The sequence below is a fragment of the Triticum aestivum genome, chromosome 1B, assembly GCF_018294505.1.
Source record: "Triticum aestivum cultivar Chinese Spring chromosome 1B, IWGSC CS RefSeq v2.1, whole genome shotgun sequence".
NCBI lineage: Eukaryota > Viridiplantae > Streptophyta > Magnoliopsida > Poales > Poaceae > Triticum > Triticum aestivum.
The window spans coordinates 681,750,450-681,765,799 of record NC_057795.1 but is presented as its reverse complement, the minus strand read 5'-3'; the positions used below and the strand labels follow the sequence as shown (position 1 = coordinate 681,765,799).

The window sequence follows — 15,350 nt, the reverse complement described above, 5'->3', positions numbered from 1 at the left end:
TTTATGAGATATCACCGCTTCCACGTCATTATGTTGTAAAAAATTCGATGAAGCCCCATTTTAGTGACGTCGCTTCGGAACCCTTGTCGATGGATTTTTTTTGTGCATCTCCAAATTCCATATCTATGTCTCCTATATTCTGAAAAAAATACATAAAGAATACACCTTTTGTATTATCATGTATAACATACATACAAAGATTAGCTATATGCACCTCTTCTCGTAGTGTTCCAGTCAGGTCAGTCATCGTTACATCAGTGTGTATGTCGGAACCCGTCACTTTTTATCTCTGATGAAAGAAACATAGATAATAAAAATAAAAGTGAAACTAACACAACTATTTTATTTTGTAAAATAGAAAACCCGTTTTTCATATTATAGAAAAAGATGTTGCATCTATCTCGGAGAAAATAACCAACTATAATGTTCTTATATAAATAAGCAGTCATCTGAAATTTCTTCAATCATTTTAATTTATTTATATAGGCTAAGGAAAATCGTCCGACAAAAGATAAAATCATGCAAGCAATCCAACACAAACCAAGTATATTCGGTTTCTTCTCTCAAAATTGCGTTTTTTGTGTCATACTTTCAATATATCTAATAAGTATAAAAAATATTTTTTTGTATGCTTCATGTTTAATTAATATATGTATACACTTTAATATATATGTTTTTGTATGCCCAAATCAGCTACCAACACGGCCCAACCAGCACCCAATCTACCCCCTAAAAAACCAAAAAAAAAAACAGCACCCAATCTATCCTTCCCCGCACGACCCAAGCCCAACCAGCACCTGTCTCCCTCCCCTGATCCCCTCACTCTCTCCACTCCCAGACTCCCAGTCCACTCACGATGCCAGATCTCGGCGAGTCACCCATTCCACGCCCTCCGCTCTCGCCCCCACAGCCGGCGACCTCGTCTCGCACCGCCGCCTCCTCTCATCCCCTCCCCAGCTCCCCTCCACTCATCCGACGGCGGCTAGATGCGCACACAACCGGCGACCAACATCACACAAAGGTCGCCACCACCGGCGGTGGAAGGACAGTCTTCTCCCGCCGCTAGCCGCAGCCTCCGCCTCGCCCTGATCCTCGGCATCCTCGACCGCCACTCGCTCTCCTCGGAAGCACCTCGCCGCCTCCCTGCCCATGCCGTGTTCGCCGACTGCCCTGCTCGCGCCGACCTCGCCAATCTCGCGGCCGCGCTTGGCAGTGCTCAACTTGTCCTCGCCGCCGCCAGCGGCGACGGGTCCTTCCTGTGCCTCTGCCGCCTCGTGGCCGAGTCCTCCTCTCCCCAAATCGACACCCGCCCCCTTTGTCAAGCCTGCCGTGCTAGCGACATGAGCAGGATGGTGTACACCGGCTTCACAGACATGTGGCCGTCGAGGCTTCGGATGAGGTCGACGCGGATGAGAACAGTCCATAGAGCCGTACCAGGTATAGCTACTCTTCCTCTTCAATCAATAGCATGCAATTCTGTGTGTGGAGGTTGCAGCTCACACGGGTTTGTGGAGGTGTTGGCTCCAGTATTTACCAGGGATGTTTGTAGATGTGTTGGCATATGAACCAGTATATAAATTGATTGATTGATTGCTTAGCACAATGCTGGTTAGACTAAATAATTAGTTGATCGAATTATTTGCATCTGACATGTTGCACACATATATCAGGCAGAACAAGCTGTTCCATGCATGGGGTCTGATTACAATATTTTCGGAGATGCATAATATGCCAAACACTTCTAAAGGTGCATCGTCCATGGGCGCATGATAGTGGAAAAACATCTGTAAATTGTGCAGGATCCTATAGAGCAAATGGGCATCATCGACGTGTAGTACACGCTCTCTTAGGCAGATAAGTAACCTCAGACAACTTATTTTGCGAAGATCGGTGGTTCATGGTCTGAAAGTTTTGTTTTTCTCTCTAAATTTTGTACTTAGATAATCCCTTAAATGCTTTTTACTGCTTGATCACATAATACATGTCCGTGCAAGAAAGGAGTTGTTAACTGAAACAATAATGTTAATTTTTGTTGTTAACTGAAACAATAATGTTAATTTATGTTAACTACAAACTGTCTTGGACATTGGTTTTTTCAAATTAACTCCGTGTTGAACTGGTTCTTCTTGTTGTGTGCTGCAGCCCAGCAATCTGTTCATGCCAAATGATTGAGTCCTGGTGAGGTTCATTGCTGGACATGCACGGTCTCCGCAGGCAAGGTATTTGAAGCTGCCCTTTGGTCGCTTTTGTTTTATTTCCAAAGAGCTGCAAGACCTCGAAAGGAAATTTTCGTATTGATGTGATTAGCAGTGTATTTAACAATGCATATATGTACGCGAGTTATGTGTAGTGCTGAATCTGATGTGGCTGAACTATCTTCAATTTATGAAGACCTATTTTCCTTTTTAGCATTTTGTACGAACACTATACTTATAATCAGTGTGGAGTTTATTGTAATTTTGGTTGTTCTCTCATAAGTAGAGGCATGCTTTACTGCATTTATGACCACAATCTTCAATTGCCTGACCCCAACAACAAAACTCATGATAGCTACAATGTATTTGTTTTGTGTATTTTGGATTTGTTCCTCTATGGCTGCATTATCACAGTTTTCTCCTTGCATGTAAAGATGAATCTAAAAGATGTGACTCCCTTAGAGTAGCTTAATAATAAATTCTTTCCTCCCCCTCCCTCTTTGTCGGAAAATGCTGGTACCGTCTTCTACTTTACGTAGTCAAGAAGAAAACCGATTTTCACTTAATTTGGTTACTCTATTCAGGAACACATAAAAGTAAATCAGCGTGTTATCAGAAACTCATGAGCATGAAAGAGAAATTTGGATCATGTGCGAACATGGGTAGAGAGCAGATCGAGGAGAACTTGAAGATTAAAGGCAATGAAAGGTATGTGCCTATAACCATCATATTTTTATGTTGAATATTCGCTAGCTGGCATGTGCTGATTTCCGACGAAGTAAAGCCTGACATCATTAGTCAGTGAGGTATAACGAAAATAATCATTCTGGTGAAAGTACATGCAAGATAATAAAGACCTTCTCCTTATTAGGAGCATGCATAGTTTGAATTAATCTTTCAAACTGATTAGGAAGTAGAGATAGTATATACTTTATATCTCAGGGAATGCAAGAGAAGTACTTGCGCGGCAACGAAGGAAGACTTGCTAATTACAGGCCAAAGTACTCTATAGTGGTATTTACAGATTAAAAGTTTAGCGGTGCTAATTTCGGTATCTACATAGAACAAAACCTATAACAGAAAAGCGTCAATGGATTTAAGATGCGGGAGGATTCTGGATAGTTGGCCTCACCGGAAATAGATGCGCTCGGTTGTGCTCGATGCGGATACGATAGTAAGATATCAAATAAATTACAATTTTATTTCAGGTATGAATTATCATGGAATTCGACGCCACATTATAATTAACGTATCTGCATCTATATTTTTAACATCGAATTACAGATTGGTCGTCAAGTGGCTCAGGCTGTAGGGTGTAGGCATCAACGTACAAAGATCACGACAATAAGTAAACATACAGTCTGCATTGGGGCCGCATCATAAATATTTCTCTAATGTAGAACACTTGAGTGGAGTCTAGTTTTACAAGAACGAAGTGACCAAGGCAGTGTGCAATATTTGTGCAGAAAAACAAAGCCGAGTTTAGATGTAGTAGATGATTGATTACAAAACAACAAAAGAATAATATACATAAGCAAACCAGCAAAACGAAAAATAATATCACATACAGCAAAATTTGGCAACTTGCAAAGTCACAAATCCGAGGCAATATTATTAATACTTGCCTTGTACTATAAACATAATAAAGTTCAATTGCAAACATTGAAAGATATAGATATGTACAAAGACACCAAAGAGCACCAAATTACTTGTAGCATAAGAGTAAATCCTCTCACATATTTAAGAGCGGACTTCAGCCTGTAAGGACTTCCTTATAGACGATGTTCTTCATCGAGGCCTGTAAGGACAAGGCAGGTCTTTTTCGCTTCTTAGATTTACGGCTTTGCTTCTTGGCATTCTCCTTCTCCTTCTCCTTCTCAATGAGGATCTTTATATTTCTCTTTGCGGTGGCTCGAGACAATGCGACATAGAGTTGACCATGAGAGAACACCGGATTAGGTAGGTACACGCCAACAATCGGAATCGTCTGGCCTTGAGCCTTGTTAATCGTCATAGCAAAGCTAAGCCTTACAGGAAATTGCTTCCTCTTGAACTTGAATGGAAACATGTCATTGTCAGACGGGCATAGGGGTATTCGAGGTAGGAATACCCTCCTACCTGCGTGTTGTCCGATCACGATTTCTGCATCAATGGCGTTCCTCTCGAAACCTCGCACCACAAGCCTCGTCCCGTTACACAGACCATTAGCCGGATCAATGTTCCTCAGAAGTATGACAGGGCAGTTGAGCTTCAGTTTGAGTGCATGCGGAGGCAGACCGTTGGGAGTCAATCCATTTAGGAACTCGGGAGCGTAGTAGCCATACGGGTCGTCTTCTGCACTATCAAAGCTATGGTATATTACTTCTTCTCCCCGAAAACGGTCTACCATGCGTATGTTTATCTTGTCGACGTTGTCGTTCGTGGTGGAGAGGATTGCGCGTGAAGTCATGTAATTCGGATCGGACTGGTTGTCATCTAGTCTCGGAAACACATGGTCAATCAGCTTCTCCAGGTCGTCACCCTCACCTATAGACGGCACACAAATATCTTCAGGGAGTCGTATGTTTCCTTGATCGTCAACTTCCTCAGTGCCATTGCCTACCCTTAGCAAGTAATCGGCAAACCAGGTGTCATTATGAGCCCTCATGTTGGTGACGAGCCTTAGCTGGCGCATACCCTTCCAGAGGTGTGAACTTCGGAGGGTTGCATCGATTATCTGACCCCGGGACCCCCTCCTGACGACGGGAAGCACCTGCCTGAAGTCCCCGCCAAACACAACAGTTTTTCCTCCAAAGGGTCGGTCTCGTCTTCCCATGATGTCGCGCATGCTGTTGTCCAGTGCCTCGACTGCCTGTCGCTTAGTCATGGTGGCCTCGTCCCATAGTATCAATGAGGCCATCCTCAGTAGCTTGGCGGTACCACTCTGCTTCGTGAAGGTGCATGAGGTGCCATCGTCGCAGCTCAACGGGATCTTGAACCTCGAGTGGGCAGTCCTGCCTCCAGGCATGATAGAAGCGGCGACGCCTGACGTTGCAGTAGCGATAGCGATGTTTCCCTCGCTTCGAACCTTGGCGAACAGCGCCCTGTACAGGAAGGTCTTCCCTGTACCTCCCGGGCCATCAACAAAGAACACACCCCCATCACCGCATTCAACAGAAGCTAGTATCTCGTCGTATGCAGCCCTCTGCTCCAAGTTTAGCGACGAAGCCAATTTAGTGTCGTTGATGTCAAAATCGACGTTGGATTCCTCGATCACTTCTCTGGCCTCGCCCTCGGTTGGGTCGAAAGCATCGTCAATGCATGGAAGAATGAAATCAGCTATGTCTTTGCCCATGGACTGCAACATACCCCTAATGTCAAGCAACACCATCTGTTCCACCCTAATCGGGCACGTGTGTGATCGCCGATAGTCATCAGACATAGACTCGAAGTGCCTATCCCATAAACCACGCACGTCGCCTGGCTCACAGTGCACCAAAATTGTTGCGAAGAGCCTCCTGAGCGAACATGGCATCGCCCACTACTCTGCCTCGGTAAGACAGTCGTCGAGCGTGTTATCTGCCTCGATGAGTCCCAACCTTTCGGCAACCTCTCTAAAGCTCCCGCATAGCCTACCGTCCACGGTGAGCAGGTCCTCATAGGATGTCTTGCCAGCAACATGGTTTAGCAGCACACGCAGATAGAATCGCTCCCCCTTGGCAGGATTGGCAGACACAATTCGACCTATCTGATAACGCTCCAACCGCTCTTTCCAATACTTCTTACCCTTCTGCCATGTGAACCTTCCAGGAAAATCCTTGTACAATATATTCCTAGCCCATGGATGGTTTTGGTTAGCTTTGAAATACTCTGTCAACATGGATTTGGAAGCATTCTCAGAGGCGACTACGTCGGTCAAGTGAGCTTGCTCATTGAATGCCACCCTATGCATATTCGGGAGATGAAGAGGCAACTGTAGGACAGACGGGTCATTGGCACACAAGGGAAAGCCAAATATCCTCCACATCGCCTCTGGAGGAGTAACCCACCTCGCGTCTACGTATCTTTTGATCTCATCAATGTTACCATTGGCATCGGGCTGGTCGATGTTGAAAGAAGCCCTATGATGGCCCTTGTATATGTACTTGTAAAGGTATTTGACGGCCTTTATGCTGGAGCAAACATCAACGTTGATGTGGCAATTGAACATCCGCAGAAGGTAAGGGTTATACGGCACAACCCATCTATTGTCCAACATTTTACCCCGGACCTTAGCCTGCCGACCATTATCTCGACGACGATAAACTGGGTATGAGTCCTTGCCCTGTGCCGTGTTTTCATTGAACGGCCGCGGGTATCTGCACTTACACTCGTTCTGTTGCATGCACACATTGTTGGGGTTGAGAGCACCGCATGGTCCGTGCATCATATGTTTCACCACCAAGGCGTAGAGTTCAGGATACTTCTGCTTGTCTGGGAGCTCGGCAGAAATGAGTCGGTCATACTGCTCCGGAACAACAAGCTTATAGGCAGAATCCATGATCAACAAAAAGTGTGCGTGGGGGAGGCCCCTCTTCTGGAACTCGACTACGTATACATGTGCGACAACAACACCCAAGATATTCTTCTTGAACAACATCTCTTTCATAGCCTCTAGCTTGCCATGGAACACACGAGCCACAAGATCAGGTCGGTCTTGCGCTGTCTGACCAGGAAACAACTCATTGGTTATCTCTTCCCAGTTAGGGTTGCAGGTCATGGTCAAGAAGATGTCAGGCTTCCCGTAGGTATGGAAAATTGCCATGGCATCCATATGCCTCCGCTTCATGTCGCGGTCGCCACCTGGGTACGTTCTAGGGAGCACTATCCTTACTCCAATAGCGCTTGCCCGGGTTTCCCCGGATGTAATTGCATCAACAACTCCTTTATACAGGTCGGCACGGATCTTTGTCTGGTTCTTTCTGTACCATTTCAACCTACAACTCTCAATCTTGATGTACATGTCCACCCCCCATTGCTGGAGCAATCGTGCTCCACAGAGTATGGGATTGAATATCCCAGGTCGTGTCTGGAGCATGTAACAGTAGTAGTCTCTCACCGAGACGCACAACCTGCTATTCCCCTCTGCACATGGGTGAGTAACGCAGACATTAGAATTCATATGAGAAGTATACAATTCATCTAAACGACAGAATACGAATAAGGCTTACCTGCATCCTCATCATCATCATCATCATCACGTTTACCTCTTGGTTGTTGCACAACCGGCCAAGGGACATCACGTTTAGGAAGTTTCAGGTGCCAACCGAGCTCCCCCCTTGGGTAGAAGAGTGGGTAAGAGAGCGGGTCATACGAGCCAGCCGTCACATGTATACTGTGCCTCTGGTTGTCATTCCCGCAAAGTGTAATCCTACGATCGAACCTCTTCGCTAGGTCAGTGCCCTCCACCCAAATCGCAGCAACCTCAGATGATAGAGGTCTATTATACTTCCGTTGGTCTAGTCTCTGGTCAGTGTTGAGGTCTATCATGTAATCGTCGAGGTTGTCCCTGTGCGCACCCAAACTCCTAAACTGCTGGGAGTACGGGTTTTCCCTGAGTATGTTCACTAACTTTCTGACGATATCTTGGTCTAATTGCTCGGTGGCAGCCTTGCGATGGGTTAGGCCTGGGTCGTCGTCGTAGAAGTACAACTATAGATGATCTGGACGTGACGTTGGCCCGAAGGAATGAACGTTGTGGTAGATGGTGCCATGCGCTCGGAACGTGTACACCCCAGACTTCATGTTTGTGTAGCTTTCATCAAGGCTGACTCCGAGGGTTGTGAAGGAGAAGTGGCCATTGAAGAACCGTATGTTCTCCCGAAAATGCCTTGAGTCCGCATCCATGCTAGACCAAAGCCTCATTAGCTCCGGGATGGGCTCCGGTTGCTTCAGTTGGATCTGCCCACTGCGACAGCAGAATCCCGGGGCCTCGGACACAAACTTCTTGGCCTTGCACTGATCGCAATTTGCGGCGTGCTTCAGTATGTGTGTGTGGTCTGGGAGGTTTGAGTAGACATAGTCCAATGGATCATGGTCGACATAGGTATTTTGACTTGAGTCTTCCAATTCGTCGTGCTCCATGTCATCAGCATCTGAGCCTGCAAACAATGTTTAAAATTAGTGTGATATTCCCGACGGGTGGATGTTGCTCAAGTGGGTGTACATACCTTCACCAGCAAACAGGTAATACTCATCGTCAAAGAGGCTGTCAGGGTTGACATTATCATTCATGAGACGACTAAGGTAAGCATCCATGTCGTCTGCTCAGGTGCGAAACCAATAAATGAGGGTTCAGTCTCAAGGGTCGCAAGGAGAGTAAGGATGGGAGTGTTACCTTCACTTCTGATCGTGTACTCCGGTGTGCTAGATGAGGTCGAGGCACCGTGTGCTTCCACTACGGTAGGTTGTCCACTTGAGCTCATTTCCGGTATGGAGATGGACCTGACGGTTGGGGTCTTCACCCTACATGCAAACCTTTCATTACGCCGATCTAGTAGAGCATTCCTCTCACCACGTGGTACCTTCTGTGATGTTTTTTGCTTGCCAATTTTCTCCTGACGCTTCTTCGCCGCCATACTTCCCTTGCAAGCTCGCTCTCTTGTCCTATGCCGAGCTCTGGACTCATGATTCTGCTCGTCCGCTCTGTTATCCGCTATTGTTATCGGATCACTGGTTAGCTGGTCGACACTTTTCAGGTGATCATCGATTTTGATTGGGTCGTCATCTACAGCCCCGTCACCGAAGGTTCTACTTAGGTAGGCACCTACAACATTTTTGAGTTGTCGTAAACAACTGTTGAATGTTTACAAAATGAAAGCTGGTTCATGATGGGATAAGTACCATCGGTTTCGGTGTTTCGAATGTATGCGGGGCTCTTGGTGACAGCAGGAGCATGATCAATTTGTTCACCATGGGATTGTTGCCCAGGATCCAACATGAGGTTACTATCGTCCAGCGTACTGGTACAGTAGGCGGCTGCATCGATACGGAGCAAGTAAATATTTGTTTAATGCATACGAACATAAGATGTGGAGCACACAGGCGAGGAATACCGTAAGATTTGAAGGTGTAACCGCATGTGCTCGCCGTAGCTGAGCTTGCTAAATCAGGACGAGGCATCGCGATGGATTCAGCACACGGGGTGTTCCGGATAGCTTTCTCTCGCTGTCGGCGCTGAGCACTAATCTCCCCTTTTTGCTCTGGTGTTAAGCTATCTCGATGTTTCTGAGCCGTTTCCCGTCTTTGCGTGTTTATTTGTTCCTTCTTCTTCTCGTAAGCGGCTCGCCTCTTTGAATTTATAATATCTAATGTGTTTGTGTCCTTTGGTGTCTTCATCTCGTAAGCTGCTCGTCTTTGTGTGTTTAACTTATCCTTTTGTTCTTGGTACCCTTCCTCTTCTATTTTCTTTTTATAAGTTGCTCGTCTCCGTGCGTTTATGACATCATTTTTTTCCGTTGATAATGTCCCGTTACGTTGGCCCTCACAGCCCCTTATAGCTGGACCTATTGTTGTAGGTCTATACACATTAGCATCCGAACCAGAACAATCAAGTTCAAAGCTCTCATGGTTGACTGGAGGTACAACAGTGATACTCCCTCCGTCCCAAAATAAGTGACTCAACTTTGTACTTATTTCTGTTTCGATGTTTGTAGAAAATCAAAGGAGGTGTGAGTTCGAAAGTAATACCTGGACTACCTATGGGGAGTTCTATGGTTGACGCAGAGGGGATTGTTGTTTCATGTATAATCAGGCCTCCCAATCGTTGTGGGTCAGCTGCAATGGCTTGCGAAAGGGATTGTTCAAATTAGTAAAAATTCAATATGAAAGGCATTTAAAGATTGTCTCAGAGTTATACCTAGACTCCCTTTGGGTAGTTCAATGGTTGAGGGCGATGGGGTTGGTGCTTCGCGAATAAATAGTCCGCTTGATGGTTGTGGGTCAGATCGGTTGTCTTGCGAAAGGGACTTTGTTAATTAGTAAGAAACAACATTGAAGGTGAATTACTAAAAACATTACACAAATTCCATATACATGGACCCTCTTTGGGGTGTATATTAACATTGGTGTCTTCACCAAGAGCGTGTCGGAGGCCATTTGTCGCATCCATCTGTCGCTGTCGGTCTTCCTGCTGTTTCTTCTTCTGATAAGATTCTCGTCTCTTTGTGTTAAACTTATCCTTTTGTTCTTGGTACCCTTGCTCTTCTTTTTTCTTCTTATAAGTTGCTCTTCTCCGTGCGTTGATGACATCCCTTTCCTCCTTTGATAAGGTCCCTTTACGTTGGCCAGCACGGCCCCTCGTAGGTCCATCTGTTGTTGTAGGTATACACAAGTTAGCATCTGATTTTGAACAGTAATAATATTTATGGATAAAATCATGCACCATCAAGGTTGCGATATATTAATTATATACCAAAGCAGATGATTCGCAACAATCCCCTCTGATGGATTAAATTTACCGCTTCATTATATTTAGAAATTGGAAGGAGGTGTGAGTTCGGAAGCTATACCTGGACTACCTTTATGGTTTTCTATGGTTGACGCAGAGGGGATTGGTGCTTCATGTATAATCAGGCTGCTCGATGGTCGTGGGTCAGATGCAACGGCTTGCGAAAGGGATTGTTCAAATTAGTAATCACCAATATCGAAGGCATTTAAATATTGCTGATGAGTTATACCTGGACTCCCTTTCGGAAGTTCTATGGTCGAGGGAGACGGGACATCTGCTTCATGAATAAACAAGCCGCTCGATGGTTGTGGGCCAGCTCCAATAGCTTGCGAAAGGGATTGTTTAGGTTAGTAATTTAACAATCACCAAATACTAATCAATTATCAATTAAATATACCTGGACCCTCTTTGGGGAGTCTATCAACATTGGTGATATCACCAAGAGGTTGTCGGAGCCCAGTTGTCGCCTCCATTTGTCGTTGTCGGTGTTGCTTAGCAAGATTCACCCTTTCCCAACGAGAACCAAACGGGGTCAAGTCGTTTGAGGACATCACTGTCATAGACAATTGTCATTGGCAAAGCAGACCAATAAGTACCGTATACTATATTTAACGCACTTTAATCTACATTGAACAGAAGTAAAGTAAGTTCTTGGCATGTTTGGTACAATAATGCTTCTCTTCAGTTTTTGTGCCCAATAACCAACATTGTCATGTAATGCATTGCTTGCTACAGGTTCCGTAAAATGGCAGCGGGTAGAGTTCTTGTCCTGCACAAAGGAAGGTAACTAACCTTCTTGTATTATCTTTATATCTGCATGATTTTGGTGGAAGCAACAGAACAAGTTGAAATGCATTGAGTTGTGCAATGGATTAACTACTTTGGTTCAAGTTTTCTTCTTCCTAGGCTGGTCGAGATTAAGAAAAGCAAAAAAAATAAATAAAAAGGAGAGTAGATGAAACCACACAGAAAAGCATAGAGTCAGGGGACAACATGAAAATGTTGCTTTGGCCTGGCAGCATCATCTCATCCTCCATTTGTAGTATTTTTTTCTCGGACACAAATCTTGTTTCTCATACGCCACCGAGATAGGTTTGTGCCAAGTACTGATTTGTGACAAGTATATATACAAACTGAAGATAGTTCCATCAGTATATATAGAAACTAAAGATAGTCAACTAAGTGCATATAAGTGCATACTGGATTCCATATATTATGTACCACAGTTATTTCAACAAGCTCTTGATAATTAAAAAAAGGAACACTATGGAGCTAATCTGAAACCGCACAATCATATTCGTGCTGCATTTATTCTGATAGCGTTGCTTGTTGAATAGAAATCATGTATATATCAAATTATCCTCCTTAGCCATGTTCTTGGTACAGGTTACTTCGGTAGAACGTCAGAAAAATTATAGCCGGGGTTAGGATACCTCTCGAGAAGCAGTAAGTTTTCAAAAGGTTTGAATGTATACATATGTCAAGCCTTGCTATGCATTGGTTGTATACTTAAAGCAGTTTAATCTAATACTTTGAACAGGTATATGCCTCGCTAGCACACAAGAACAGTCAGGATCATGTACGAATCGGACGAACAGTTGGGGCTATGTCACACCACCAATCGAACAGTTGTATAGTTAACCCAGTCTCTTCCCGCATTAGTTTAACCAGAAGCGAACTGTGTACAGGTTACTAACCTGTGTCTCGCTCGCAGCCGCGCCGGGACCCGTGTCTCGCTCGCAGCCGCGCCGGCACCCGTGGATCGCTGGAAGCCTCGCCGGCACCCGTGTCTCGCTGGCAGCCGCGCCGGCACGGGGGGCAAAGTTTGAAGAAACAGGCCTCGCACACCTGATCCGACGGCAAACTTTGAAGAAACAGTTCAAATCCACATGATCCGAATGCAAACCTGGAAGCGTGGAGAATCAGGCCTTGACTGCCCCACTCGAAAGATAGGATTTGAATTAGTTTAACCAGAAGCGAACTGTGTACAGGTTACTAACCTGTGTCTCGCTCGCAGCCGCGCCGGGACCCGTGTCTCGCTCGCAGCCGCGCCGGCACCCGTGGATCGCTGGAAGCCTCGCCGGCACCCGTGTCTCGCTGGCAGCCGCGCCGGCACGGGGGGCAAAGTTTGAAGAAACAGGCCTCGCACGCTTAAAGTTTCAATGACGGTTATATTATGAGTTCATGAGTTTTCATGTACCTAAGATTGTTCGGAGTCCCGGATGTGATCACAAACATGACGAGGAGTCTCGAAATGGTCGAGACATGAAGATTGATATATTGGAAGCCTATATTTAGATATTGGAAGTGTTCCGGGTGAAATCGGGATTTTACCGGAGTGCCGAGGGGTTACGGGAACCCCCCGGGGGCTTAATGGGCCATAGTGGGCCTTAGTGGAGAAGAGGAGAGGAGGCCAGGGCAGGGCTGCATGCTCCTCCCCCTAGTCTGAATAGGACAAGGAGAGGGGGGCGGCGCCCCCTTTCCTTCCTCTCTCTCCTCCTCTTTCCCCCCTTCTCCTAATCCAACAAGGAAGGGAGGGAGTCCTACTCCCGGTGGGAGTAGGACTCCTCCTGGCACGCCTCCTCCTGGCCGGCCGCACCTCCCCCCTTGCTCCTTCATATACGGGGCAGGGGGGCACCCTAGAGACAACAACAACAGATCATTGATCTCTTAGCCGTGTGCGGTGCCCCCCTCCACCATAGTCCTCCTCGATAATATTGTAGCGGTGCTTAGGCGAAGCCTTGCGATGGTAGAACATCATCATCTTCACCACGCCGTCGTGCTGACGGAACTCTCCCTCGACACTCAGCGGATACCCTCAATCGCAAATTCCATGACGTTCTACATTGTGTGGTCAACGTGGCATCTCACTACCTTAAGCCACAAGACCCAAACTTCCACCTTGTGCATGATATCATTAAGACAAATAGAAGGGCTTATCCACATCTCAAAGATTGCATTGGTGCAATTGATGGGACTCATCTAAAAGCTTCTATTCCCTAAGGGCCTCATAAAATGAGGTACATTGGGAGAACAGGCGCGACAACATATGCAAATATTTATGCATGTTTTGGTGAAGTCATGCTTGTGTTGCATATATATGTGTCCCATTTTTGATTTGCAAACATATGATAATTTGATGAAGCTTTTCTCGTAGGACATATCTTAAACCTTGTTATTCTTCATCTAAACTTGATGAAATTCAAAAATATACATGTTTCTTTCACTATTTGCACTTGGACAACCCAAAACAGCTCTCTGTATAATGCTATATACAACCAGAATCATAGAAAATTACACAGAAAAAATATAAGAGCTTTGGAATCTGGCATGCAGCTCTCTTTCCAGCCCATCCCGCCTTCCCCACAGATTTGGGCCACTCAAATGGGCTTCAGGCCGCTTTCCTGGGCTGCCAGCCCATGCAGCCGGAGCTACCACGCTTCTGGCTCCCTCGTGAAGCTGGCTAGCTTGGGAAGCCAACGAGCTTCCGGATGGGCCAGACTCTTGTGAAAATCTTGCCAATTTGTTCACTAAATCATTACATACATAATCCTTCGAGAGATATGTGTGTGGAATCGACATGATAAGACTTAGGGAGATGCAAGGTTCACGGAAAGAAACTTCACAAACTCATCGTTATAATCTCGATCCCGATGAACGAGTACTCAACTTGATGGTTGAGTAAATTGTACTATTTTTTTTTCTTGAGATAGTTTTTCTGATGTTTCTCATACGAGATTTTTGACGAGGCAATTCGTGCAATACAACAATGTATACTACACACTCTTTCTTTATATATTTTACCAGAGGTTTTAGGAGTTTTGAGACATGGATAAACGGCTAAGTACCTAAAAGATAGTGTTGGGAAACCAGGCCCATTAGAGGTATGGCGTGGGCGCCCCGCCTAGCCCTCCCTATTCCACTCTTTATGTTAAGTGTGTACTTATACTTGACCCTTATATATTCATATGAGGAGCAATTATTGTACACAATTCAATAATTACTATATAATAAAGAAAAAAGCTCCCCTTTATGTCTATGTGTTCATCTACTTTCTGTATTTTGCATGATCAACTACTTCGTGTACAAACGCTCACACCGGATCGGGCTCGCCGGAAGGAGTTGCGAAACGGTCCTTCTACTACAAACCAAGTAAAGCTCCTCAAATCAAAAGAAAAATGAAGAAAATAAAAGTGTAGCTGTCGTGCACTCTAGGCCTCCTCCTTATCTGATAACTGCAACCCCCTTATTTGAAGCCGCATCCCAGGCACGGCTCGCGTCCACGCCACCAGACTGGTGTGGCGCCTGAGTCGTGGAAGGAAGCCGAGGGCGACGTCAGGTCGATCGATCAATTGACCCCCGCCACATCGCCACACCAGTCCATTGATGTTACTTTCACATATTGGTTTTTGCTAAGTTACTTTCGTTACTACTACTGTTGCTGTTGTTACAATTGCTACAAAATTGCTACTATTACCGTTACCGTTACTACTGCTACTATCAAACTATAATACTATTGTGCTACTGATCACTTTGCTATAGATATTTAGTTCTCCAGGTATGACTGAATTGACAATTCAACTTCTAATACTTCCAAATATTATTTGGCCCTCTTGTGTCGAATCAACAAATTTGGGTTGAATACTCTATCCTCGAAAACTGTTGTGATCCCCTATACTTATGGGTTG

General features: G+C 45.3%; 1 protein-coding gene across 21 annotated transcripts; it reads left to right on the top strand.

Moving 5' to 3' along the window:
- The first annotated feature begins 787 nt into the window (after positions 1 to 787).
- LOC123148803 (uncharacterized) lies at positions 788 to 12,638 on the top strand. Of its 21 annotated transcripts, none has more exons than XR_006474198.1 (8): positions 798 to 1,437; positions 1,671 to 2,219; positions 2,780 to 2,903; positions 9,731 to 9,793; positions 11,398 to 11,445; positions 12,049 to 12,108; positions 12,203 to 12,290; positions 12,377 to 12,638. XR_006474198.1 is itself a non-coding variant. In XM_044568309.1 (7 exons), the coding sequence occupies exons 3-7, from the start codon at positions 2,198 to 2,200 to the stop codon at positions 12,489 to 12,491; spliced, it is 372 nt and encodes a 123-aa protein (XP_044424244.1). In that variant the 5' UTR covers positions 792 to 1,437; positions 1,671 to 1,854; positions 2,143 to 2,197; the 3' UTR covers positions 12,492 to 12,638. The 21 variants fall into 21 exon arrangements, 8 of the variants coding, with proteins under 8 accessions (XP_044424228.1, XP_044424244.1, XP_044424253.1 ...); XR_006474197.1 differs by having other exon boundaries at positions 799 to 1,437; positions 12,203 to 12,293; XM_044568309.1 differs by lacking the exons at positions 12,049 to 12,108; positions 12,203 to 12,290 and having other exon boundaries at positions 792 to 1,437; positions 1,671 to 1,854; positions 2,143 to 2,219.
- Positions 12,639 to 15,350: the final 2,712 nt, after the last annotated feature.